The following is a 27347-nucleotide window of genomic DNA, read 5'->3' on the forward strand; positions in this document are numbered from 1 at the left end:
AGAGTACATACTGGGATACCTTTTCTCCAGATATCCTCCAAACTGTCAGGTATATATTGCTCCTGGCCTATGGATGTTTGTTTTTCCATGGTGTGAAACAAGCAGGTTCTGTAGTTTTAGATACTTGATGGCCATCATCGCATAGAGGTATAGGATACGTAAAGCAAAGCAGAAGGCCAGAAGAATTGCCTGAAATGATTCAACTCCTGAAGTCATGTCTCTCACTAAAGGGGCTGAAGTCAAATATTTTCAAGTTGCTTTTTGTCCAAAACCCATGCATGATACCAAGTTTCCAGATACATCGCATCGCACTTACGCTCGGATTGAGGCTGCCATTCAGCCCTGAGACACAGCGGAATTCCAAAAAGAACCGATTGGTACTGAAATCATCTCCTACGGGCTGGGAATTCTTGCATTAGTTGCAAAACAATGTTGGGGGCATAGATTACTCAATGTGCCCTAAAATGTGGTAGTTACAAACCCTGTCAAAATTTCCATTTTGGCAGCGTAGGAAAAATACAATGCTCACTAGCTTTTAACTTGGAGATTTTACAGTTGTCTAGCATATCAGCCAACAGCATCTAAATCAACTTCTGCATCAGTCTCTCCATCTATCATCCCTGCCTCAACCTCAGCATCAGCTTCTAACTGACCTGCCTCTTGAGTAACATCAGTGTCGGAGCTTTGCTTCTGATGTTCGTCTGGTGTTGGAGTGCCACCTTGGGATATATTGCCAGTTCCCGTGGCATCAGCATCCATTTGTACTGCTGAGGATTCAAAATCAGCTCTGATTCCTTCACCATCAACTTCACTTGCAGGTGTAGCAATCTTTGCCCCCCCCCCCCAAAAAAAAAAGAGATTATTTCCAAAGAACAAAAACTAGAATAATGCAAAAGGTGGTCATCGAAGAGAGTTCTATAGAAATGTTTCACACTGAATCATGAGCATAAAGGATCAAACTAGACCAATTCTGAAGATATATATATATATATATATATCTGCAGTTGTCTCTAGTCTACAAATACACAGTATAAAATGCTCAATGAGAATTTTAATTCTTTGCTTCTAATTTGTAACATCTAAAATATTTTATTGCAATCTATTTTATTTTTGAGTTGATAACAATATCCCCATCAATATCTCTATATTTTGGGACTCCGATATGATGGTTGAGATCAACATTTATTCTTGGATTTGATGTAGTTATCTATTTCCATGGTGTCTGCGCCCAAGCCCACAACTTTGCATGCAAAAAAACCACCATTAGCCCCAATTAATCATTTCCAATAGCCGCCCCCCCCCCCCCCCCCCCCCCCCCCCCCCCTTCCCCTTAAAAAGAGAACTCCATAAACCCATCCTCTCTGGTGCATATAATCATCTAAACACTTTTTTTCTGCATTTTACATGTCACTTTGATACTTGGCAAGCAAAATGCTTAACCTTACAGCTTGCCTTTCAAATCTAGGCATGCCTAAGCTTTAATTCATATCAATTTCATGATCCACTATTTACTGAAATAATACATCCCAGCAGAAAAACAGAATATTGCAAAGGTAAATGTTGTGAAAGACACCTGATTTTCCTCAAGTTGTGGTGCAGCACCCTTCATTTCTTCCTTTTTAGCACGCTTAGACTTGTCATTTGGTTTTGCTTGGTATTTGGACCTAACATCAGGTGGCAAAAGTTCTAGAGGCACAACCCCTTCTATACCATGATCGGTGAACTGCAACCAAATTTGCATGAATTAATTTTTTTAAGCGATTGTTTGACCACATAAAAGTCAAGAATGCCTTGGTTGTAAAATTGAACATACTCTAGAAAATCCATCCAAGTCCTGACGTGCAGAAAATCGAAGACCCTTCCAACAATAAACCTGCAAAAGAAAACGATAAACCATTCAGAACAAAATACAACTTAAAATTTAAAATTCATGCTCCACAGCATACATCCAAACACATGGCAAAGCCTTTAAAAGGATTCATTACCTTGATTAGCAGATCATATGAAATTCATTGTTATTAATAGATACATACATAACGCGTCCGAGTGCAGGACCATCTTCAGAGTAACATCAAACTAAATTAAATGTGAATTTCTAAAAAAAAAAACTTACCCGACTATTTTTGCGGTGATATTCAGGTTCTATTCCAGCTGATACGTCCATCTGCAATTTCAAGAAGAAATGACTTAATTCTGACAATTGACAAAAGAAATTGAGGCTCAGATACGAAGCAGAAACATTCATGATAACCTAGTGATATGAAAGGGACAATAATTATCTGTAATTTAGACTTAATGAAGCAAGGGTGCTTACATCTTCAGCCAAAGGTTTCCAGTATTCCATGATGGCAGGAGTTCTGACACGTTGAGGATCGGTCAAAGCATTCTGGACATGTTAATAAGACCTTAAGCATAAAAAATAAAAAACCCAAAAGTGTTTAACTAATGCTATGACATTAAACAAAATATATCATCCTTTGATTTGGAAGGAAGAGTGGCCCTCTACAACCAAAGAGGTCATTGAGAGAGTGACCGGAGAGAGGATCCTATTTAAAAAAATTAATATTGAGACTTCTTTTTTTGGTCTTTTTATGAGTAGGAAATCCTACTGAAAGAAGAAAAAGAACAGAGCCTCAGTACATGGTGGTATACAAAGACCCTAATCATTGCAAGCGATATAACGACTTAATTGGAAACCTTTTAAAAACTCACAAAAGAGTTTTCAAAACTTGGATGAAGCAAAAGCCTAGAGAAGAATGTTCAAAAGTTTAGTGATGAAAACTTCCACGGAAATCATTGCACATGTCATAAATACTCTATCATAGTCCCATATAATAGTCTAGTAATGACCACTTTCCAATGGTAATTGTCAAAATATAACAAAAAAAGGTGATTATTGAATGATTAAATCAGTAAAATCAACATACTGCTAGTGATTAACTTGTAGGTTGCTACTGCATGACATAGGAACGGTTTTGAAGTAAGCTTGCACAAAGAGTTTTTAAGGTTCGTTTGTTGCCTACTAAAAACTAACAGAAGTATTCAGTAAAAGAATACAAACCGGATTCTGATCCGACCACTTCCACAACTGAGAGAGTTCTTTATTTCCCAGTCTCCACCTTGGTCTACTGCAGCATTACAAGTACTCAATTTATAAGTAAATCTAGATTGACAGTTAAACATATTCACTATTCAAAATAGAAATTACAACATATGAATGACTAAGAACAAAATTACGAACACAAGTTAGGAATTTCTTAATTTTGAATTTAAGCATGAGGAACAAGAACAAAATAATGGCATGCAGCAAAAACATAGTGGTTGGATTGGTTTGTACTAAATAATATAATATAAGTGGTCAGAAATTCCTAGGAAAATATCCTCTCAAGAACCATATCAACACTCACATTGGTGGAGATAACGATAACTAAAGCCCACATCCAAAGCCTTCTACACAGTGCCAAACCAGAATCCTAGTTGTACAAGAAATGGCAACTTCTACTCCCACAACAAAACCCCCAAAAAGCTTCTTTAATAATCACTCCATAAAACAAAAGAAAAGAGAAATTCTAACAAATTATATAGACAAGATGCCAATTGTGTTGTTTAAGAATAAGCAACAGTACAGAACTTGTGGACAATTAACAAGCTTTTCCATTTTTCTTTGCAACCTTGGAAGTCATCATCACAACAATACATAGCTTCCCCAAAAACAAATAAAAAAGAGTTTTTACTTTTTTATCAAAAAAAAGAAAGAAAGAGAGATTTTATTTAATAAGTCATTTTTTAATTGGTGTATTAACTAATCCATATCCAATTTACTAATATATTTCCAATATTCTGATTGAACAATATGCATATAGAGACCAATATCTTACCCTTGGTCATTCACAACACAGTAAATGTAGTTAACTTTTCTGTTTGTACTGGCCTTCTATGTTGTACATTAAACGCCTCATGAAGTACACAAATAGTGATGAAGGATTTGCAACAAAGAATTTACAACTCTACAGAAAGTTGACTAAGAGATCTCAAAGGCCCAAAACTTAACACTGGAAAATCTCCTAATTAAATTCCTTGATCCTTTCGCCCCCTTGTGACAAGAGAATCCATGCATTAGCATAATATGCTGCAGTGGACACAGCATAACAAGATCTCCAACAAGGTTTTGGGCACCCCATCCATGTTGCATTTAGTTTTCTTTTGATGTTACTTGACAGTACAAAATAAAGAATATTAATCCCAGACTGTTGACCCTCTGTTTACCAAAGAATATAGTAGATGGAGAAAATACAAGTTTCCTCAACTGTCCTAGGTATTCATATTCTCCTCTCCTAAAATACCTAATACCCTAGGAGCAGTAACAGCAGATTCCCAACCATTTTCCCTAGAATCAAACCACTTTTTTTTCCCTATATAAATACACCCCACAATAGATTCCCTTAGTCTTTTATTTTTTTGTTCATTTCTTTTATTCTCTCTCTCATGACCCCTCTGTTTCTCCAAGTTTCCCAAGTGAACCGCAACTCTCTCCTTCTCCAATTCTTCCTCCATCGTTCTAGGTTTATTGAGGAGGACGGCATCTCCCCCAATCTGGCATCTATACTTCATCACCCTTTCTTCCTCCCCCGACTCCTCATCCCGGTGATGGCCCCCATACCCTCCACTAAGCGTCTGACCGTGGCCTTCCACTACCGGATACACCGTGCTCCGCCTAGATTCTGTGCGCTCAGAACCTGTCGGAGATGGTGGGCTGGCGGATCTGAAACCTCCGTATCATCTCCCTTGGAACTTGGATATTTAAGAGAGAGAGAGAGAGAGAGAGAGAGAGAGAGAGAGAGAGAGAGAGAGAGAGAGAGAGAGAGAGAGAGAGAGAGTCTATTTGGCTGGAAAATGCCGTTGGGGAAAGGGACGAGGGGTTCATTTTCAGGAGGACGAAGAAGGAAAAGGCGGAGACTGAGGCAGAGTTGAGTGGTGGCGGCAAGACCCGCAAGGCCAACTCAGATGAGGATCGAAGGGGATTTGATGAAATTCTTGAGGTTGCGGATGCGTGAAGGAGAGAGTCAAAGAGAGACGTTGGTGTTGCTCTTTATCCTTCTAAGTATTCCTCTTAAAAAAATCAAATTCCAACAGCATCTATTATCATTGAAAAAATAAAGCATTAAAGAACCAAAGACAATTACTCACATACCGTTTTTTAGTTACATCTTGTACTGTTTTCTTCTCTAATGGTTGCTTTTCAAATGCTGGGCAACCATCGCGTTTCCACCACACCTAAGAGTAAAGAAGAGATTTGGCACAAATTAACCTAGACAACAACCATTGTGATTTCCACATAATATTTTAAAAGAAAGACACGCGCGCGCGCACACATATATAAATACACACATACACGTATATATGGATGTAGAGAGAGAGAGAGAGAGCACGCTCACCCAATTCTTCTCACGTTCTAATATGTGCTCAATTTTGTGAAGAAAATCCTTCCCTTTAGGTGGAGTCATTTCAAGCAGCTTTTTCACACGCTCCTCGCATGATTTTATTTCTTCTTTCTGGAATTGACAAGAGATCATTAAAAAAATTAGAGTACTACAAATAAATATTTACACATCTTAACATGTCTTCACTAATATACAATTCTAAAGTATACATGCTGAAGTACTACACAAAGCAGGATGTTGATGTACAAAAACAGTAGAACCTAAAGCCCATTAGTAAGAAGATTCCATTGTTTACTAAAGAATTTGATAAAAAAAAGGACAAAGATATGAAAGAGCACTGACCATGCTTTCAGATGGCAAATCTTTCTCGTTCTTCCCAGGGGCCTTCAAGAAAATAAGAGCTGCTAAATTATACATTACATCGATACCAAAATCCAGAAGGCACACATATAAGAATTTAAATTAAAACCTTCAGATTATCATTACCCTCAGATAATCAAACAATATGAGGCACTGCACAAGAACATGGCGGCGAAAACTTGGATCCTTCAACTGTGGCACAAAAAATGTTTAAATGAATATATGTATTTTAAATCAAGATTCAAGCTATTCTCCAAACAGCCAAAACTACATATTCTTAGATAAATCATTATTTCTAGAAGCTGCTTACCTCTAAACCCATCAGTTTACTGCTTGTAAGATATTTTATGCTGAAATTTGATGCCTCTTCCTCCAAGTTATTAGCGTCCCCTTCTTCATCACTTAATGGTTGAGCTTCAAAGGTATTCAAGACAATCTATACATCTCAAAATCCAGGGAAAAAAATTGAGGTAAATAGTTAAACAGGAGTAGTAGGAAATTTTGAGGTAAATAGACAGATGAAAGGTTTACCGTTAAGCTGGATGTAAATTTCTGCCATTTAGCAGTAGTAGGAGTTAGAGAAGCAGGGTTGCAAAAGTATTCCTGAAAACCCATACAGACAAACCATCAGCAAATTTAGCTTAAGTATGAAAACATCACATCTGTTTTTTTTTTTTTTTTTTTTGAAAAGTACTAAGCCAACTGAAAACATCACATATCTCATCTACTTAAGCTGTCCAACTGAAACAATTTTCAATTAAGCTTATGAACCACCATGTAAACAGATTATTTCGGTTAATGGTAATCAGACAGGCAGATTCTAACAGCTCTGACATAAGGAGCCATGAATATAATGTGCAGCTGGAAGTCATCATAAAACTGATGGAGCAAAAGGTGCCCAACATTATTTTACTTTATAATTATTCACAAACTACAAAAAAGGTCAGCTCATCACAATCAAGTTGAACAGCACCAATAGTTTGGGAAATTCGGGGAATGTTTTGAGTTTTCAATTCAGGTACATATGGAAATCAATCCAGAGCTGGAAATAATATCTCGGACATTCACTGAATTCAAGAACACTGCATGGATGGGTAAGACATTTGTTTTACAAAGTTAGTTCATCCATGATATAGTGTAAATGAGGACATGCAACGCTTGAACAACCCCCTATCCCCTTCTCTTTCTTCCAAGCCAAGCAGTAACAGAAACAAAGAAACAGGAAAGGAGGATGATTTTGAAGATCTTATGATTTACATTGCCATTTTAATAGAGGCAGGTCTACTAGCTTCAGTTACTTAAGTTGAACTTACATTTAACCTAACTGTACCTTGTGTTAAGTCAATCTTAATAAGAAATTGTAATTGGCCAAGGATGTTATTCCTAATCAATCATCTGAACAAAAATTGTTACCACTAATCTAACCAAGCGTTGTTTCCCTGAATAGAACACATTCTTTTTTTTTATAAGTAATGTAAACCTTTATTGAAAGCGTAAGACGCCCCCAAGTACAAAGGTCGTATACACAGAGAGCTCCTACAAGCCCAAAACCCAAGAAATAGCAAAAACACCACAACCCAACCCACCCTAGTAACACATATATTCATCCCATATATGTCTAGTAAGCCTTTCAGAAGAATATGCTAATCTTTCCAATCTTGCAGATTGAGTTTCCAGCCAAACCCCAGATTGAAATCTTACAATATATGTTCACAAAGTATCATCATGAATGCAGAATTTCCTTCTTCATTTTTTTTTTTTTTTTTTTTTTTTTGTAAGTAACATTCATCATCAATTGAAAATTTCTAAGATCCACTTCGACGAAAAAAGCTCACACAAACACCTCTCCCCCACCACTCGAACAATTTTTCAAGGAAAAAACTAAGAATTACAAAATCCTCCACATACTATTATGCATGTAACCACATAGGTTTCTTTTCTTATCCTTCGAGCCTCTTATGCAAATTCAATTATACTCATATAATCACCCAAATACAAACTTCCTTTCCTTGTTCTTCGCTCACAAAGCCCCTAAAACTCTGCAGTCCAAGAAGAAACCCCCAGGGAGAAACTATCAATGTCTTGTGAACAACCAAGTACAGCTTTTAGCACTTTTAAATTATGCCCACTTGATGCACAGCAGGACCAAATAAGACTGCTTCTATCAATTTACATCTCAACTTCACCAACTCCAATTTTAGCACCATCATATAAGAGGAGGTACCATGCTTGCTCATATTAATTTGAAGGATACATGCATTGGAAGACCTTGCTGGTTTATCCATCATCCAATCCACGCTAGTCAAATCAGACTTATAAAAACTAATCATCAGATTAAAGAAGGCTTTGGGAGAACAGGTCAGTTTGGCAGCAAAAAATGAAGGGGAGATTTCAGGTATCTATCGCCTGGAGAAGAGCTAGTGAGCTGCCTCAAATGCTTTTGACAAACAGCTGCATCACAATGGCAGCAGGACTCCCCCCTAAAGTGGAGATCATCTTCAGCCAAGAGGACTTGTATTATCAATTAGTAAAATAATATAAAACCGGTTATCTTTTTTTATATAAGTAATCGAAATATCATTAAAAAGCGAAAAGCACAACTCAGGTACACATGAAGTATACAATAACACCTAGCTGGAAAGAGAAAAAAGAAGAAGAGAATCAGGAACAATAAGCAAATTAGAATAGACAAACGCAGCTGTCCAAAGGTAACGAGGCAAGGGGGCAACTCAAGTACACTGAGAGCATACAAGACAAAACATCCACCAAGATCATGAACAAGGAAAAAGAGCGCAAAAAAACTACAAAGTTAGAGGTGTCAAAAAGGGTGTTAACAATTATCTACTCGAAGAGGGACTTAAGGAAACAAAGTTCTTCTCGCAGTCCTCAAAACTTCAAGTCTTCCTTACTCTCCAGACGCACCACATTAAGCAATAACAAATTACATTCCAAACAACATTAAGATCATTCCGACTAAACCTTCTTTTCCAACACGCCAAAAGCTCCACCACCCGTCTCGACATAACTCACTCTACTCCAAACATCCTAAAGAACAAATTCCACAAGTCCCTCGCAATATCACAGTGAAAAAGGACTTGATCCAGAGTTTCTCCACTCTTCTTGCACATAAAACACCAATTTATCACTATGATGTGCTGCTCATAGAGATTATCCATTGTAAGAATTTTTCCTAAATATGTTGTCCACGTGAAAAAAGCCACCCTCAAAGGAGCCTTGGACCTCCGGATGCTCTTCCAAGGGAAATAATAGTCAACGTTGGAGAGGAGAACTTTGTAAAAAGTTCTAACCTCAAACGATCGTCTTTTGGAAGGAACCCAACAACATTTATCTTCATCTCCCGACTCCTAATAGAATATAGAGCATTGAGAAAGGAACATACAGTATCCACCTCTCAATCATGCACCAATTTGATAAAGCTCACGTCCGAATGCACCTTGTCATTGTGAGCAAACATGTGATCAGCCTCCAAAGCATCCCTATCCCTTGCAATGCAAAAAAGCTCCATAAAGGATTCCTTTAGAGGACAATCACCACACCAAGTGTCATGCCAAAACCAGTCTGAAAGCCATCACCCACCACAACAGTTACAAAACTAGAGAAAGTATCCTAACCCCTCCTAATATGCTTCCATAGACTCGCCCCATAAGGCCTGGTAATAGCTTTAGAGCACCATCCGCCGCCAAAGTTCGCCTGGTGATCTTTTCCGCAACAGAAGGTAAAGTGGGATTCGATTCAGAAGTTTTTTCAAGAGGACCTCTAGAGGGAAAAGGTCTCGGGGAAGAATCAGGTAACATTGTGGACAGTGGGTCTTCTCTTAAAAGCATGGTGGCTGAGGAGGGTGCTCATTTATTGCTAGAGCATAAGCAGGAAGGCCTCTTGCTGCAAGACAAGGTTAGGGATGGTGAGGGGAAGTAAGAGAGATTTGAGCCGATAGTTGTTACTCCATTGGCAGTGGAAGGTGTAGAAGGGCAGTTGGTGTCGCCTAGATGGGTGGTGGAAAGAATTAAGAGGTATTATCCAACCATTGGGCTTTCTTGTGGTCGTTTTGAGGACAGATTGATGGCTTTGTTTGAGGAGATTGAAGAGGCCAGAGACCTCTATTTGGCAGATCCTAAGGCTATGCTTTCGCCTGCTCAAGGGGTGAAAGGACAGAGGGAATTAAATAGGCTGTCCTGGTCTATTAATTATGAGAAGAAAGGGGTTCAGTCTGACAGAGGCAGACATAAGGGTAGGGGACCGTCTCGCTTTTATGACGCCTAAAATTCTGACGTGGAATGTTAGAGGGATTAATGCGATCAAGAAACGAGTGGAGATTAGAGGGCTTCTAAAGGTTTGGAAGGCGGATATTGTTTGCTTGGTGGAGACAAAGATGGCAGTTATCTCAAGGGAGGTGGTGCAAAGCTTATGGGGTTGCGTTCATGTTGATTGGTGTTACTTGGGTGCCAACGGAGCGTCGGGTGGGATTTTGTTGATGTGGGATAGAAGGGTGGTGGAGAAAGTGGAAGAGTGTATTGGTAGATACACTGTTGCCTGTTCTTTGCGTAACACTGGAGATAATGTTGTGTGGGCTTTTGGAGGGGTCTATGGTCCAAATGAAGACAGGGAGAGGAGGGATTTGTGGGCTGAGTTAGCGGGTTTGATGAGTTGGTGGGAGATACCTGTCAATGGACAGCACATGCTGTCCATAATTACTCTTTCCTTTGTCAATGGACAGTGACAGCACATGCTGTCTTTCATTTGTCAATGGACAGTGACAGCACATGCTGTCTCTCCTTTGTCAATGGACAGTGACAGCACATGCTGTCTTTCCTTTGTCAATGGACAGTGACAGCACATGTTGTCTTTCCTTTTGTCAATGGACAGTGACAGCACATGCTGTCTTTCCTTTGTCAATGGACGGTGACAGCACATGCTGTCCATAATTGTGTAGTTGGTAGATATAGGTAGATAGGAGGCGTGAATGATGGGGGGGGACTTTATTTTTTCAATGTATAGCATTCATGTAAAGTCTATATATATTAAAAACAGAACTCAAAGGCTAGATAGCCATTCACATAATATTTTGTCAATATTTTGTCATGGTATCAGAGCCCAATTATTAAATTTTTTGCTTCCTGATTTTTTTTCGGTTCTCGGCTTCTCGGTGATTCTAAGTGGTTCTCGGTGATTCTCGGTGGTTCTCGGTGACTCTCGGTGATTCTCGGTGGTTTCTCGGCTTCTTGGTGGTTTCTTGGTGATTCTCGGTAGTTTCTTGGTTTCTCGGTGACTTCTTGGTTTCTCGGTGGCTTCTTGGTGTCTCGGTGGTTCTCGGCCTCGGTCCCTCTCAGTGGAGTTCTCGGTAGAATTTTTCATCTCGGCAGAGTCTCTGTTTCTCCTCTATGGATTCAGCTCCTGTGTGTGTTAAGTTTACCGGCCTCAACTATGCTACCTGGGCATTTCAGTTTGAGCTCTTTCTCAAGGGCAAGGCGCTTTGGGGTCATATTGATGGCACGGATGTTGAGTCATCGTCAACTTCTGAAAAATCTAAGGCTGACGGGTCTTCCCCGTCCTGGGCTGTACTTGATGCCCGTATTATGTCCTGGCTTCTTGGTTCAGTGGAGCCTCATATTGTTACTCACTTGCGGCCTCATCACACTGCTCAAGCTATGTGGGCTTATTTGAAGCAGGTTTATCATCAAGTTAATGATGCTCGTCGTTTTCAGTTGGAACATGAAATTGCCATGTTTCAGCATCATAACCTTTCCATCCGAGATTATTACTCGGGGTTTTTTACTCTTTGGCACGAATATGCGGCCTTGGTTACTGCGAACGTTCCTGCTGCCGCGCTTTCTGCTATTCAAACTCTTCACGCCTCTACACAGCGTGATCAGTTTCTTATGAAACTTCGCCCTGAATATGAACCTGTTCGGTCCTCTTTACTGAATCGTTCTCCGGTTCCCTCTCTTGATGCTTGTTTTGGCGAATTACTTCGTGAAGAACAACGTCTTAGTACTCAAGTTCTTTTGGAGCAATCTCATGGCAGTTCTGGGGCGGCCACTGTGGCCTTCTCTGCCCAAGGCCGTGGACCATCTATGCATTCTCGATCGGTGCAGTGTTATTGCTGCAAGGGGTCTGGGCATGTTGCTGCTAATTGTCCTAAGAAATTCTGCTCTTATTGCAAGAAGAAGGGTCACATTATCAAGGAATGTCGCATTCGTCCCTCAAATCGTCTGACAAAATATTGACAAAATATTATGTGAATGGCTATCTAGCCTTTGAGTTCTGTTTTTAATATATATAGACTTTACATGAATGCTATACATTGAAAAAATAAAGTCCCCCCCCATCATTCACGCCTCCTATCTACCTATATCTACCAACTACACAATTATGGACAGCATGTGCTGTCACCGTCCATTGACAAAGGAAAGACAGCATGTGCTGTCACTGTCCATTGACAAAAGGAAAGACAGCATGTGCTGTCACTGTCCATTGACAAAAGAAAGACAGCATGTGCTGTCACTGTCCATTGACAAAGGAGAGACAGCATGTGCTGTCACTGTCCATTGACAAATGAAAGACAGCATGTGCTGTCACTGTCCATTGACAAAGGAAAGAGTAATTATGGACAGCATGTGCTGTCCATTGACAGCCCCCCTCAAATTGATGCAGGGTGATCAACAAGCATCAATTTGCGACTTAGAAAGCCATGTCGATGACGAGTGAGCGCCTTGGTGAAAATATCCGCAATTTGGAGATCAGTGAAAATATGTGGAAGAGTGATAATCTTAGCTTCAAAGGCTTCCCGGATAGAGTGACAGTCCACTTCAATATGCTTGGTGCGCTCATGATAGACAGGATTGGCCGTGATCTGAATAGCACTGGTATTATCGGCATGTAGTGGAGTAGGGTCAGTTTCAATAAAACCTAATTCAGCAAGCAAACCACGAAGCCAAATAATTTCTGAGCAAGCAAGAGACATAGCGCGGTACTCAGATTCCGTAGATGACTTAGAGACCCTGTCTTGCTTCTTACTTTTCCAGGAGATCAAGGCATCACCTAAGAACACACACCAACCAGTGATAGAGCGACGAGTATCTGCACAACCAGCCCAATCAGCATCACTATAAGCGGCAAGACGAGGAGAATTGCCGGCTGGAAAGAATAAACCACGGGTAGAAGTACCGCGAACATAGCGTATAATTCTTCGGACAGCAGTCAAATGCAGATGACGAGGAGCCTGAAGAAACTGGCTGACTTGCTGAACAGCAAAGGAAATATCCGGTCTAGTAATGGTGAGATAAACAAGGCTTCCCACCAACTGCCGGTACAGGCTGGGATCAGCAAGTAAGTCACCCTCCTCTTTGCGAAGCTTGACATTTAATTCCATTGGAGTATCGACGGAAGGAGCCTCTTGAAGACCAGCTGTTGCCACCAAGTCACTAGCATACTTATGTTGATTAAGAGAAATGCCGGAGAGACCACGATGCACCTCAAGACCAAGAAAATATGTGAGAGAACCAAGATCTTTCATATGAAAGGACCCCGAGAGATGAGTTTTGAGCTGGTCAAGTAAAATAGAATCGGAACCTGTGATCACAATATCATCAACATAAACCAATAGAAGAACAATACCCATGTCCGAGTGCCGAAGAAACAAAGAGGTGTCATACTTGCTCTGCTTGAATGAAAATTGCAATAAAGTGGTGCGAAATTTATCAAACCAGGCCCTCGGAGCCTGTTTGAGACCATAAAGGGAGCGACGAAGCTTACACACATGTGAGGTCGGAGATGAAAACAAGCCTGGAGGTGGCTTCATGTAAATACATTCTTTCAGATCCCCATGGAGAAAAGCATTCTTAACATCCATTTGATGTAAGGGCCAATCATTAGAAGCAGCAAGGGCAAGAATCGTACGAACAGTTGTCATTTTAGCCACTGGGGCAAAAGTCTCTTCATAATTGACACCATACTCCTGTTTATTTCCAAGAACAACAAGCCGAGCCTTGTAACGATCCAAGCTTCCATCAGATCGAACTTTGACTGAGTAAACCCATTTGCATCCCAAGGGCACAACAGTAGGAGGACAGGGCTCAATATCCCAGGTGTGATTAGCCTTTAGAGCAGCAATCTCTTCCTGCATAGCCTGTCGCCAACAATCATGCTTGGCAGCATGTGAGTAACAGGTGGGAATATCAAAAGTGGCCAATGTAGCAGTAAGGGCTGAAATAGAACTGGCAGCACTTGAAGAAGAAAAACCATATCTATCCGGAGGTACAGACACTCGAGAAGAGTGACGTACCAAAGGCTCAGAAGATGTAGCCACGGGCTGAATCTGGAGCGCGGTAGGATCAGATACCGGGTGAGCGACCGGAAGAGACTGTGGGCGGGAGCGTCTTGTATACACAATACCTGGTTTAAATCGGGAACTGAGAGGAGAAAGATCTGAGAGCCACTCCTCAAAGGAGGGAAGAACCACAGTAGAGGTCGATGACAGAGAGGACACAGGAAAGAAATGTTGGTTTTCAAAGAAAATAACATTCCTAGAAATACGAGTACGACGTAAGATAGGATCATAGCAAACAAATCCCTTTTGACACACATTATATCCCAAGAAAGCACAACGGACAGATTGAGCAGACAATTTATGTCGCTCATGAGGAGGTAAATGAACAAAGCAGACACAACCAAAAGTACGAAGGTTATCATAACTAGGTTGCTTAGCAAATAAGCGGAAATAGGGAGACTCCATATGTAGAACTTGAGAAGGTAAACGGTTAATCAAGTGAGTAGCAGTTTTCATAGCCTCGACCCAAAACATGGACGGAACAGAAGATTCTAACAAGAGAGTACGTACCACATCAAGAAGATGACGATTTTTACGTTCGGCTACTCCATTTTGTTGAGGAGTAGAGGGACATGAACGTTGATGAAGAATACCCTTAGATGCCAAGAAAACCTGAAACTCAGTAGACAAATATTCACCACCAGAATCGGTGCGTAATGTTTGAATAGAAGAAGAAAATTGATTGGCAACATATGCAAAGAATTCAGTAAAAATACGAAAGACCTCAGATTTAGAGCGAAGAAAATAGACCCAAGTAAATCTGCTATGATCATCAATGAACGTCACATAGTATTTAAATTTCTCATGTGAACTCACTGGAGAAGGACCCCAAACATCACTATGGATAAGTTCAAAACAACGAGATGCCCGACTAGCATGCAAAGGAAAGGGAAGAATTTTACTTTTACCAAGTTTGCAAGAATCACACTCAAGAGAGAAAGAAGGACTGTTTTTATTACCAAGCAAACCAGAATTCAATACATGAGATAAAATCTGAGTATTGGGATGGCCCAAACGACGATGCCACACCATACTAAGATCGGAAACATTATTACAAGCAAAAGACTTAATAGAAGAAACTGGAGACGAAACTGGAACAGGTAAAATTAGTGGAAACAGGCGCCCCACTCTAGGTCCCTTCGCGATCTGCTCCCCCGTTACCTGGTCCTGCACAACACAACCATCACTAGAAAATTTAACATCACAATTGTTTTCAACTAATTGGCCAACCGAAATAAGATTTGTGGAAAGCTGAGGAGCAAGAAACACATCAGTGAGCGTGGAAGAGGCATCTCCGACAGCAGCTATTGGCAGAGAACTGCCATTGGCAGTCTGAATAACAGAGTTACCAGCATAGGGCCGAACATGGCGCAAAGCGGTGTGAGTAGGAGTCATGTGGTTAGAAGCGGCCGAGTCCACATACCATAGTTTAGGGGAAGGTTTACCTTGAAACCCCATTGCAGATAAGGCTGAGATCAGAATCTGTTGGACCATTTCTGGAGTGCAAAAATCTGGTGCAGGAGGAGCGGCAGGAGCAGCAGTAGGGGTGGCAGGAACTGAAGTCCAAAATGCCTGGGCTGGACGATTTGAGGGACAAATGCGACATTCCTTGATAATGTGACCCTTCTTCTTGCAATAAGAGCAGAATTTCTTAGGACAATTAGCAGCAACATGCCCAGACCCCTTGCAGCAATAACACTGCACCGATCGAGAATGCATAGATGGTCCACGGCCTTGGGCAGAGAAGGCCACAGTGGCCGCCCCAGAACTGCCATGAGATTGCTCCAAAAGAACTTGAGTACTAAGACGTTGTTCTTCACGAAGTAATTCGCCAAAACAAGCATCAAGAGAGGGAACCGGAGAACGATTCAGTAAAGAGGACCGAACAGGTTCATATTCAGGGCGAAGTTTCATAAGAAACTGATCACGCTGTGTAGAGGCGTGAAGAGTTTGAATAGCAGAAAGCGCGGCAGCAGGAACGTTCGCAGTAACCAAGGCCGCATATTCGTGCCAAAGAGTAAAAAACCCCGAGTAATAATCTCGGATGGAAAGGTTATGATGCTGAAACATGGCAATTTCATGTTCCAACTGAAAACGACGAGCATCATTAACTTGATGATAAACCTGCTTCAAATAAGCCCACATAGCTTGAGCAGTGTGATGAGGCCGCAAGTGAGTAACAATATGAGGCTCCACTGAACCAAGAAGCCAGGACATAATACGGGCATCAAGTACAGCCCAGGACGGGGAAGACCCGTCAGCCTTAGATTTTTCAGAAGTTGACGATGACTCAACATCCGTGCCATCAATATGACCCCAAAGCGCCTTGCCCTTGAGAAAGAGCTCAAACTGAAATGCCCAGGTAGCATAGTTGAGGCCGGTAAACTTAACACACACAGGAGCTGAATCCATAGAGGAGAAACAGAGACTCTGCCGAGATGAAAAATTCTACCGAGAACTCCACTGAGAGGGACCGAGGCCGAGAACCACCGAGACACCAAGAAGCCACCGAGAAACCAAGAAGTCACCGAGAAACCAAGAAACTACCGAGAATCACCAAGAAACCACCAAGAAGCCGAGAAACCACCGAGAATCACCGAGAATCACCGAGAGTCACCGAGAACCACCGAGAATCACCGAGAACCACTTAGAATCACCGAGAAGCCGAGAACCGAAAAAAAATCAGGAAGCAAAAAAATTTAATAATTGGGCTTTGATACCATGACAAAATATTGACAAAATATTATGTGAATGGCTATCTAGCCTTTGAGTTCTGTTTTTAATATATATAGACTTTACATGAATGCTATACATTGAAAAAATAAAGTCCCCCCCCATCATTCACGCCTCCTATCTACCTATATCTACCAACTACACAATTATGGACAGCATGTGCTGTCACTGTCCATTGACAAAGGAAAGACAGCATGTGCTGTCACTGTCCATTGACAAAAGGAAAGACAGCATGTGCTGTCACTGTCCATTGACAAAGGAGAGACAGCATGTGCTGTCACTGTCCATTGACAAAGGAGAGACAGCATGTGCTGTCACTGTCCATTGACAAAGGAAAGACAGCATGTGCTGTCACTGTCCATTGACAAAGGAAAGGTGTATTGGGGGAGATTTCAATGTGGTTCGTTTTCCTAGTGAGAGATCTAGTGGTGCTGGCTCTTCTGCAGCTATGGAAGAGTTTTCTGACTTCATTTTCACGCATAATTTGGTAGACCTTCCCCTTGAAGAGGGCCAGTTTACTTGGTCTAACGGTCAGGAAGATCAAGTTTGGTCGAGAATTGATAGATTCTTAATTTCTCCGGAGTGGGAGGATCATTTTCCTGAAGTTTCTCAGAGGAGATTGACAAGACTTTTCTCCGATCATTTCCCGTTGTTGGATTGTGGGACAAATAGAGGAGGAAACAAGTACTTTAAGTTTGAGAACATGTGGCTGAAGTACGAGGGTTTTGTTGAGCAGGTGAAGAAGTGGTGGATGTCTTATGAGTTTTCTGGGTTGCCTAGCTTCGTTTTGGCCAATAAACTGAAGGCCTTGAAGGCTGATTTGAAGAAATGGAATGAAGAAGTGTTTGGTGATATAGGGAAGAAGAAGAAAGAATTATTGGAGGGTATTCGAGAGCTGGATTTAATCGAAGAACGCCGTTGCCTAGAGGAGGATGAAAAAGTCCGAAGGGTAGATATGGCGAAAGAGATGGAGAAGACCCTTCTTTTTGAGGAAACGAGCTGGAGGCAAAAATCCAGAGCTATGTGGTTAAGGGAGGGGGATAAGAACACAAAATTCTTTCACAGGGTGGCCAACTCACACCGTAAATTCAACCAAGTGGACTCTTTGAATATTAATGGTATTATTTCCAGAAATCCTGCGGAGATTAAGGAACACTTGGTGCATTTTTACAGTAATTTGTACTTGGAGAATTGCTCGTGGCGGCCTAGGGTGGAGGGCCTTTCTTTTTTAGCCATTGATGCGGAGGAGAGCATCTGGCTAGAGAGAGCTTTTGAGGAGAAGGAGGTGTGGGACGTGATCAGGGATCTGAATGGAGACAAGGCACCGGGTCCTGACGGATTCACTATGGCTTTCTTTCGGAAGTATTGGGATTTTTTAAAATCTGACATTATGGATGTTTTTGCAGAATTTCATGCTCGAGGCAAGTTTGAGAAGAGTTTGAATGCTACCTTTGTCTCTTTGATTCCTAAAAAGACTGGTGCCATGGATGTCAGAGACTTTCGCCCTATTAGTTTGATAGGGGGGATGTACAAGATTATTTCAAAGGTTCTTGCCAACAGATTTAAGTCTGTTGTGGGCAAGATTATCTCCAACACTCAGACTGCTTTTATTGGAGGTCGTCAAATATTAGACTCTGTGCTTATTGCAAACGAATGTGTGGATAGTCATATTCGATCGGGGGAACCTGGACTCCTGTGTAAGCTAGATTTGGAGAAGGCTTATGATCATGTGAACTGGGATTTCTTGCTCTATTTGCTACAAAGATGTGGTTTGGGGGAAAAATGGAGGAGTTGGATACGTTTTTGTATTTCTACGGTGAGATTCTCCATTCTTGTAAATGGAACCCCTTCGGGTTTCTTTAGTAGCTCTCGTGGATTGCGGCAAGGAGATCCTCTTTCTCCGTTATTGTTTGTGGTGGTTATGGAGGCTTTGAGTCGGATGCTGACTGTCGCATTGGATCAGGGTAATTTGACAGGGTTCTCAGTGGGTTCCAGAGATTCTGAGGCCTTAGTTGTGAACCACCTAATGTTTGCTGATGATACAATGATTTTCTGTGGTGCTCAAGAAGAACAAATTCGACATCTGAGATGTATCTTTTTAGGATTCGAGGCAGCTTCTGGTTTGAGAATTAATTTAGGAAAATCAGAAATTGTCCCGATTGGTGAAGTAGAGGATGTCGAAAGGTTGGCTAATCTTCTTGGATGTAGGGTTGCTTCTTTGCCTATGACTTACTTGGGTTTGCCGTTGGGTGCTTCTTACAAGCCCAAATCCATTTGGAATGTTGTTATTGAAAAAATGGAAAGGAGGTTGGCGGGGTGGAAGAGGATGTACTTGTCGAAGGGTGCCCGGTTGACTCTTATTAAAAGTACGCTCTCCAACATTCCCACTTATTACTTATCTTTGTTTCCTATTCCAGTGAGGGTGGCTAATCGTCTTGATAAAATTCAAAAGGATTTTCTTTGGGGAGGCATTGATGGCGAGAAAAAATTTCATCTAGTGAATTGGAACAAGATCTGTACGCCTTTGTATGCAGGTGGGTTGGGAGTTCACAATCTCATCCAGTTCAATCGAGCGCTCCTGGGTAAATGGTTGTGGAGATATGGTAGGGAGAGAGAGGCTTTATGGCGGTTGGTGATTGATGCCAAATTCCAGAGTCTAGAGGGTGGGTGGTGCTCGAAAGAGGTTTCGGGTTCTTATGGAGTGGGTGTATGGAAACATATAAGGAGGGGGTAGGAGAAATTCCGCAACTTCGTTCGTTTTGAAGTGGGGAGTGGATCAAATATTAGCTTTTGGAAAGATTGGTGGTGTGGGGATGGTTCCTTGAAGCAATGTTTTCTAGCTCTTTTTTCTATAGTAAGGAACAAAGACGCGTTGGTGGCGGATAATTTGGTGGTTCATAATGGTGTAATTCAGTGGAATGCTCTTTTCACGAGACAAATCCAGGATTGGGAGATGGACATGGTCCTTTCTTTCTTCGATCGATTATATTCCACTTCGACTCGTCAAGGAGAGAGTGACAGATTAGTGTGGAATCCCTCCAAAAAAGGTTTATTTGAGGTGAGATCCTTCTACGATGAGCTCATTAAGGAAGATGGCCTTTATTTTCCTTGGTAGAATATTTGGCGTGTTAAGGCTCCAACAAGGGTGGCTTTCTTCGTTTGGTCAGCGGCTTTGGGCAAAATATTGACGCACGATAACTTGCGTAAGAGGAATGTAATAGTAATGGAGTGGTGTTGTTTATGCAAGAAGAGTGGGGAGTCTATAGATCACTTGTTACTTCATTGCGAGGTCGCCCAGGCTCTTTGGAGCTACATTCTTATTTTATTTGGGGTTGAGTGGGTTATGCCTCGAACGGTGTTGGAATTGTTAAAGAGTTGGGGAGCGGCAATGGGGAGTGGTCAAGCTACAGAGGCTTGGCGTTTAGCTCCTTTGTGCTTGCTTTGGTGTATTTGGAGGGAGCGGAATGCTCGTCTGTTTGAAGATGTAGAGACATCTATGGTAGAGCTTCGGAAGCGGCTGATCGATACTTTATATTTTTGGATAGTGCCACACCATAGTTTGAGTGTATTTACTTATGTAGATTTCTTAAATTTATTTTCTGTTCGACCCTGTTAGGGGCTCTCTTGTATACCTCCCGTGTATAAGGGTTGCGCCCCTCTGCGCTTTTTAATAAATTGCTATTACTTATCAAAAAAAAAATTAATTAACTACTTTTACTTTAAGTTCGTAATTTGTTATCACAAAAGAGTAGGTCTGGCATTATTTTAGATGCACTAGGTACAAAGACTTTTCTCAATAGCATGGCAGCAAGATACGTGGGAGAACTGACTTTTCTTTCACTAAATAATGCTTACGAAAGAGAAAATTCACCTGTAAACTCCAAAAAGTCTTATAAAAGTTGAAATCAATAGAAAGGCCTGAAAAAACAAGGAAACTGATTAGTGTATATGCTCAAGGACGAAACCTGTACACTGTAAATACAAACCAGAAATAGATTGACACTGTTGCAAGCCAAAATACTAAAGCAAGGATGTACCATCAGGAGGGTCTTTCTCATATTTTGTTTCATTTGATGTGTTGAAAACTCCTTTTATATTCACAGCTGCAAGAATTAAATGAAATCAGCAAACTAACATGAATAGGGCAGAAAAAGTAAAAAAGCAATCAAAATAAAAGAGAAAATCGGGGTTGACTACAAGTACCTGAGCGTTCAGACAATGGAAAAAAATGTGCCAAAAACATGAGAATTCTTCCACAAAACACCACATCATTCGCCTACAAATGTAAATACAAAAACATTAAAAAGAATGGTCAGATCCACAATTACATTTCCCCATTGAAGTTCCTTTCTAATATGAAGATAAATCTAACAATCCTGATTCTTGAATGGCAATAGTATCAAAAGATTTGACTATCAGTAATATAATTAAAAATAATAAGAAAATATCGACTATTTCTTTTTAAGTTCAAAACAAATGTCAAAGTGACTAGAATCACATATTCTTGTCATTAAACATGTCCCTTTTGTCAACAGAAGCACAGCTATTAAGGCTTTTGCCTGGTTGGTGACATGGTTCATATAAACAACTTGCTTCAAAACAGATTAAAAAGATGCTCCCTTTGTAGATACGTGAAAGGTCTAACAAGTAGCAAGACTTGTAAACTACCTTCCACCCATCACTCCGCATCTTCCACTTACATGATAAGGGGAAGCTGATTATTGATGACTGCTCTTCAAGCAATCTACGCAATTGGCATCAAGATATCAGAGACCACCTTTAATGGGTTGTCTCTCCTGTTGGCTTTGGAGATTGTTTTAAGGCCGAGATTCTAAGTCCAACTTAGGAATAGATCTGGACATTGGGAAATTCCAAAGTGTAACCATCATCCTTATTCAAAATACTCGCTTCTTCTTTCCTTCAAAACTTCAAACCAAGTTTTTTTAACTGGAAATCACTTATTATGTGATGCAAATGCAACAGTGATATAGAATGTAAATAAAATAGAAAGGGTTTGAATGAAATTGGTAGAGATGATGGTGGCGGTGTAGTCATGTCAGTTGTAGTTATTCAGTTGTACCAACAATTCGTTATTGTGACAGATAGTGACATCCATTTCATCCGACATGAGTACGTTTTATTTTCCAAAAGATTTATTTCATAATGGAAATTTTTCGATGTAGTGAGTAAAAGCTCTAGTTGCTTGCTGTTAAAGAATCTTGTTTTGGCAATTAATATCTACATTGAGAATTCAAGTATTGTATATGTCATTTGGCAATCTCAGATGTGTTCATATATCTGTTGGCTAAAAGGAGGCACAGCCTTAGACAACCTTAGAAAACCTAGACTCATTGCAAGCCTTTCCTTTTCTGATCTTTGGATGGGGGCGTGTGTTGGAAATATGATAACGTATGGAGGAATCACACATGGGGAATACTAACCTACATCTTATTAGTTCCTATGAAATGGTAAATTAATTCATATTAGTTCAAAAGGGCTGTCTTTTCGAGAGACTTGTGAACTTTTATCGTAGTGCAAGACTAAACAGAATAATCACTGCAAATACTAGTGAGGAATCACTATGATGTAGAATATGCACTGACCATCATTGCAAACTACAACACTACATGTGCATCAATAGAATGATATTCAAACACATTACAATTTACAAGATCAAGCCTAAGATGTAATTTTGCACTAAACACTTCCAATATCAGCACAAATCTCGATATAAAAAAACAAAATCAAAAACAAAAATAAGAAGAAAAAAAAAGGCAAACAACAAGAATGATGGCTCTCTATATAACCTTTGATAGACGACGAAGAAGTTGATTGCATGTTCTCAACATCACAAGTTTCCCACGAGCGAAAAGCTCTTGCTGTTTGTAATGCAGCCAAATATTTTTAAAACAAATATAAGTCAAGATAAGGATTGCAGTGATTAATGAATCCAGAAAAATAAATAAATATATCCATTGAAAACACAGTTACCTTCCCTAAAATATCTTGTTTACTCTCTATATAACCAAAAATATCTTTGCAGTTTCTCATTGTAGACATTTCTGTCAAGTCTTCCAACAGTTGAAATATCATGCCACCTTCAACATGTTCTCTCTCACAAAGATACAGCACAATGTCTGACAGGAAAAGGAAACATTAGAGAGTGTGACTATTAGATTTCACAATTTTAAAGGTAATATTAACTCAACTATGTAACTAAAGAACGTCAAAGTCATATCAAAATGTCAAACGATACACCCCCAGAAAGTCACAACACAGATACAGACTATTAGAGATTTTCAAGACCTATGGAAGTCCAACTAAGAAGCCTTCAAATCTAAATATACAGAAACACCAACACCAGCAAGCCGAATGGCTGATTACCCACGAAAGAGATATCCTACTCGTAAATTTCAAACATTTTTTACCTCATACTTATAAAAAAGATTTTCCATTTTATTTCGTTCCAAGGGGACCAAAATTAAGCAGATGAATTTCAAGAAAACTTGTCGTTATTGACTCCGCGTCTTTTGTATATCAGTCCAACAATGCCTGCAATGATCGGGGCATTTCACAAGACAATAATGACACGATATGGCAAGGAGTAGAACAATTCAACTAAAAATTATCTTGAGCCCATAATATAACTAATTTATCGCTAGCTAAGGTTACCATTGAAAACTCTAGCAATGCTGAACTAAAGCAATACATATGCAATCCCATACAGCATTAGAAACAGATGATAGAACACCTCATATAAAGTTGTAGCAAGAAGAAACATGTACAGACCAAGAAGACGAGGAATATGACCCTGGGTGGTTTCCCCATCATCAATTGATTGCCCATACATCATTATTTGCTCCCCTGACTGTAGTGCAGATGACTGTTACCAAATACAAGCAAAACTTAATTCAATCAAAGAAAAATCTAGCTAATAACAATAGTGAACTGCAAAATGAATAAAATATAATACATGTCCAGCTGATGAAGAAAAATTATATTCTTTTTTTCCTGTGGGTTTTTGCTGTGCTAAGCGAAGGCAAAGAAATCTGTACAGCCTACTTTAAACTACAATGGACACAGCATATTAGCCTAATTTAATTGAATTAAAGTACCTCCGTTTTTTTGTTATTTTAAAATTAAATGGTAAATGAGTCTAGCCTCTAAATGTGCAAACACCAAGAAATCAGATCACCTAATTGCAAATGCTTCCTGAATCTACTAGACACACATAGATCGATCATTAACAACATTTTTACTTTGCACTTTGATTGAATAGATATATATATATATATATATATATATATATATAGACAGAAATTTCCTACAACCCGCACATAAAAAAGACGTGTGTCCTTTAAACATGTGAGAAACACATGTTTTTTTATTAATACTATTAAAAAAGCATGTAAGAAGCACATGCTATTTAAATAACATGTGCTTCTCACATGTCAATCTTATATGTGAATTGTATGAAATTTCCTACAAACCGGTTTGTAGGAAATTTCTGTCCTATATATATATACAGTCCACAAGTATAACCACACAAATCATTAAAGTTCTTGAACAAGAAACATACCACCAGTTCCTGAAGCAATGTCCGAAGAATATTTTCTAACAATTGATTCTCATCTTGGGCTAATTTTGTTTGTTTCTGTCAAGAGAAAACATTCACCTGTTAAGACTTCAAAAAACCAACTCTTAACAATATAAGTATGCAAACCACTGATAGACTAACTATGCTGACAGTTGTGATCATCTCATATGAACCACACAGACGCACTAGTTAATTATTAACTTGTCAAGAAACTAATCCTATCAGAACGCCACCTAGGATCAAGCATTGAACCCAGTTGAAACAAGGGTTCTTTCATGTAGGAGACATGACAGAATGCTCCCTAATAAAGGTTTGAAGTTTTTATTTATTTTATTTTTTTTTTGTGGATAAGTAAAGCTCAAAGAATGTTTGCACACACCACTTTTGACCAAACCAACTAAGGTAGGGCTCATGCTTGAAATTTGAGAGTCAAATAGGAAAAGGTCATTAAATTGATCAACCAAATTGAGAAAATAGAGAACCAACAAGACATAAAAATGAAGTTTCTAATTAATTCCATACAAAGCCATATCCCCCATAGATGCATTGCCCTTCATATCATAATTCTCTCTCAAATGTCATTACATTGTTCAATTTTACACAATAATAATACCTACATAGGCATGTCTCAAATATTACTACAAAATTAGAATGAAGTGCAGAGAAGGGAATTTGTATATTATATTTATGTTTAAATAGCTATAGCAACATCAGAGTGCAAGTGGAAACTTTAGCTCGTCAATGTTCTTTGTCCTGTACAGCAGAAGTCATAGGAGAGGTATATATATATTAATTACCTGAGGTTTTACTACTTCCTGAACTGTCTGTAGTGCAAAACTTTCAGGTGGCCCAGGCTGTAGTATGGCCCTCTTGAACACTTCCTGAGAATAATAAACAACAGATGGCATAACTTGACAAAGAAACCAAGATTACGAAGTAGAGCAGCAGCAGCAGCAGCAGAACAATAACAACAAAGATGAAAAACTAGTTATGATAGTTAATTTTGGGACCTTAGTGTTCTGTATTGGATAACAAGTAGAATCTAAAAGATCAATTCCAGAGCTATAAGTGTGAAACAGGAGATTAAAGATAAATATAGAAATCACAGTTTCATCTTCCAGCTTTAGGTGTAACTTCAAGATCTAAAAGCTCAAGAATAGCTTTTTCCTTCCCTAAAAATGGAATATAGCCCGAATCACGCTTCCACTCCCTTAAACTGGGGTGGTGGGTAAAAGGTCGTGGGTTCAAATCTCACATAGAGTGTGAGTTAAACTTCAAAACAAAATTAAAGGAAAAAAAAATTTACTAAAGCTACTATAACTCTTAAAACAATCTAGTGGCTATGTGCTACTGTACAATTTGACAACAATTAGGTTCATACCTTGCAACTTGGTCATCCCTATTAAGGTCCATTTGGATTTGCGATTTCAAAAAGTACGATTTTAAAATACGCGATTTGAAAAAATGATTTTTAAAAAAGCAATTAAGCGTTTAGCAAAATCGCAGTTTAGCCTTTAAAATCGCATGTTAGCCTTCAAACTTCTATTTTCAAAAAATCATTCAATTACCTGCAATTTGAAAAGGCAATTTTCTTCATTTTCAAATCGAAATTTTTTAAAAACACAATTCCCAAACAATTCATTTTCTGCGATTTGGTTTAAAATCGCACTTTTTGTTTTCGAAATCGCAATCTCAAATGCACCCTTAATGTTTTAAGACACAAATAGAATAAAACAAGGATGGATTTGGGGAAATAATCAAGTGGTAAACCAAAAACAATTTATGAAAAAGGAATACTTCTCTTCTATTCAATTTCATCAAGGCTCACCTGGCTAAAGATTTTAAGCTACTAATCATAACCAACAAGTAAAATAACCAACTAAGAAGGCTTACCATATTGAAGATTCAACTAAAAAAGCCTTGGTAAAGCGCCACCAACTCTCGAACCAACTATGCTACAATTGGAAAATGAAGCCCGCCTATGAGTTCTGGAATCTGTTTTTCCAGGCGCAAAATAGACATGAGATATAAATATAATAGAATTTTGAATAACAAAAAAAAAAAAAAAAAAACTTATCTCTTCTTATTATTGCTGAAATTTTGAGAATTTATTTGAAAAAAAAAACTCTTAATTTACTCACAAAACTGAACAAACATTGCTTACAACAAAAGAAGTTTCAAATTTTGGGAACGAAACCAATTATCTTTTTAAAGAAAGAGGCTTACACGAGCAGCTAAAGTCGATTCCAGTACAATGTAACGTAACGCAAATTAGCCAAAGAAACACAATATTCAACCACAAACATCACGAATCAATTCTAACACTCTCTCTGGTTTCCGAGAGGGCCAAGGAAAAACAAAAATCATTCATTTCACAAGCTCGTATACCGGAAAGACCCTAAAAGACCCGGACTCCGAATCTTTTCTCGGCAACCAAACAAAGCATAACTCGAAACAACAACAACAACAAAAGTAGGGTTTTTGTGGCACAAAATCGAAAAGGAAGAGAGAAATTGAATTGGTAGTTACCGCTCAGTGATGTTGCTGCAGTTCGTACATTTCAAGCGCTCCCGTATTGCCAGTAATCCCAGAGAGAGAGAGAGAGAGAGAGCAGTAGAGTCAGTCAGTCTCGGCTCTTTGACATAATCATATAAAGTTGAAAATTCAGTTGAAGGGAAAAAATTTAGGAGTAATATGGATAGAAGGAAATCTATGTCAAAATTTACGTGAATTTTAAAATTATTACATGTAATTAATTATAAATTAAATAATAATTTTAATTGAAAAGATGAAAAAAAAAATGAATATTCTTTATGGCATTACTCGAATTTTAAAGCTTTAATTATTAATACTAAATGAGTAAATGTTA

The 27347-nt window shown here is 39.3% G+C and overlaps 1 protein-coding gene across 2 annotated transcripts; it reads right to left on the reverse strand.

The window, feature by feature from the left end:
• Positions 1-374: 374 nt before the first annotated feature.
• LOC133879530 (THO complex subunit 1) lies at positions 375-27155 on the reverse strand. 2 transcript variants are annotated; one of them, XM_062318106.1, is made up of 22 exons: positions 27008-27155; positions 26372-26473; positions 25276-25359; positions 24461-24535; positions 23671-23764; positions 22873-23018; positions 22689-22760; positions 21085-21157; positions 20919-20984; positions 20753-20799; positions 6333-6404; positions 6112-6237; positions 5928-5993; positions 5784-5825; positions 5436-5552; positions 5192-5274; positions 3062-3125; positions 2315-2386; positions 2114-2164; positions 1814-1873; positions 1574-1723; positions 375-828 (listed from the first exon to the last, which is right to left on the reverse strand). In XM_062318106.1, exons 2-22 carry the CDS (start codon positions 26372-26374, stop codon positions 568-570), a joined length of 1824 nt encoding a protein of 607 aa, XP_062174090.1. In that variant the 5' UTR covers positions 26375-26473; positions 27008-27155; the 3' UTR covers positions 375-567. The 2 variants fall into 2 exon arrangements, with proteins under 2 accessions (XP_062174090.1, XP_062174088.1); XM_062318104.1 differs by having other exon boundaries at positions 3062-3128.
• Positions 27156-27347: the final 192 nt, after the last annotated feature.

This window comes from Alnus glutinosa, chromosome 10 (genome assembly GCF_958979055.1).
Source record: "Alnus glutinosa chromosome 10, dhAlnGlut1.1, whole genome shotgun sequence".
In the NCBI taxonomy this organism is placed as follows: Eukaryota; Viridiplantae; Streptophyta; class Magnoliopsida; order Fagales; family Betulaceae; genus Alnus; species Alnus glutinosa.

Coding starts and splice junctions, on each gene's coding strand:
- LOC133879530 (XM_062318104.1), bottom strand. Junction 2,387..3,061: donor AGTGGTCGGATCAGAATCCG/GTTTGTATTCTT, acceptor TAACATGTCCAG/AATGCTTTGACCGATCCTCA. Junction 1,724..1,813: donor ACTTGGATGGATTTTCTAGA/GTATGTTCAATT, acceptor ATTTGGTTGCAG/TTCACCGATCATGGTATAGA.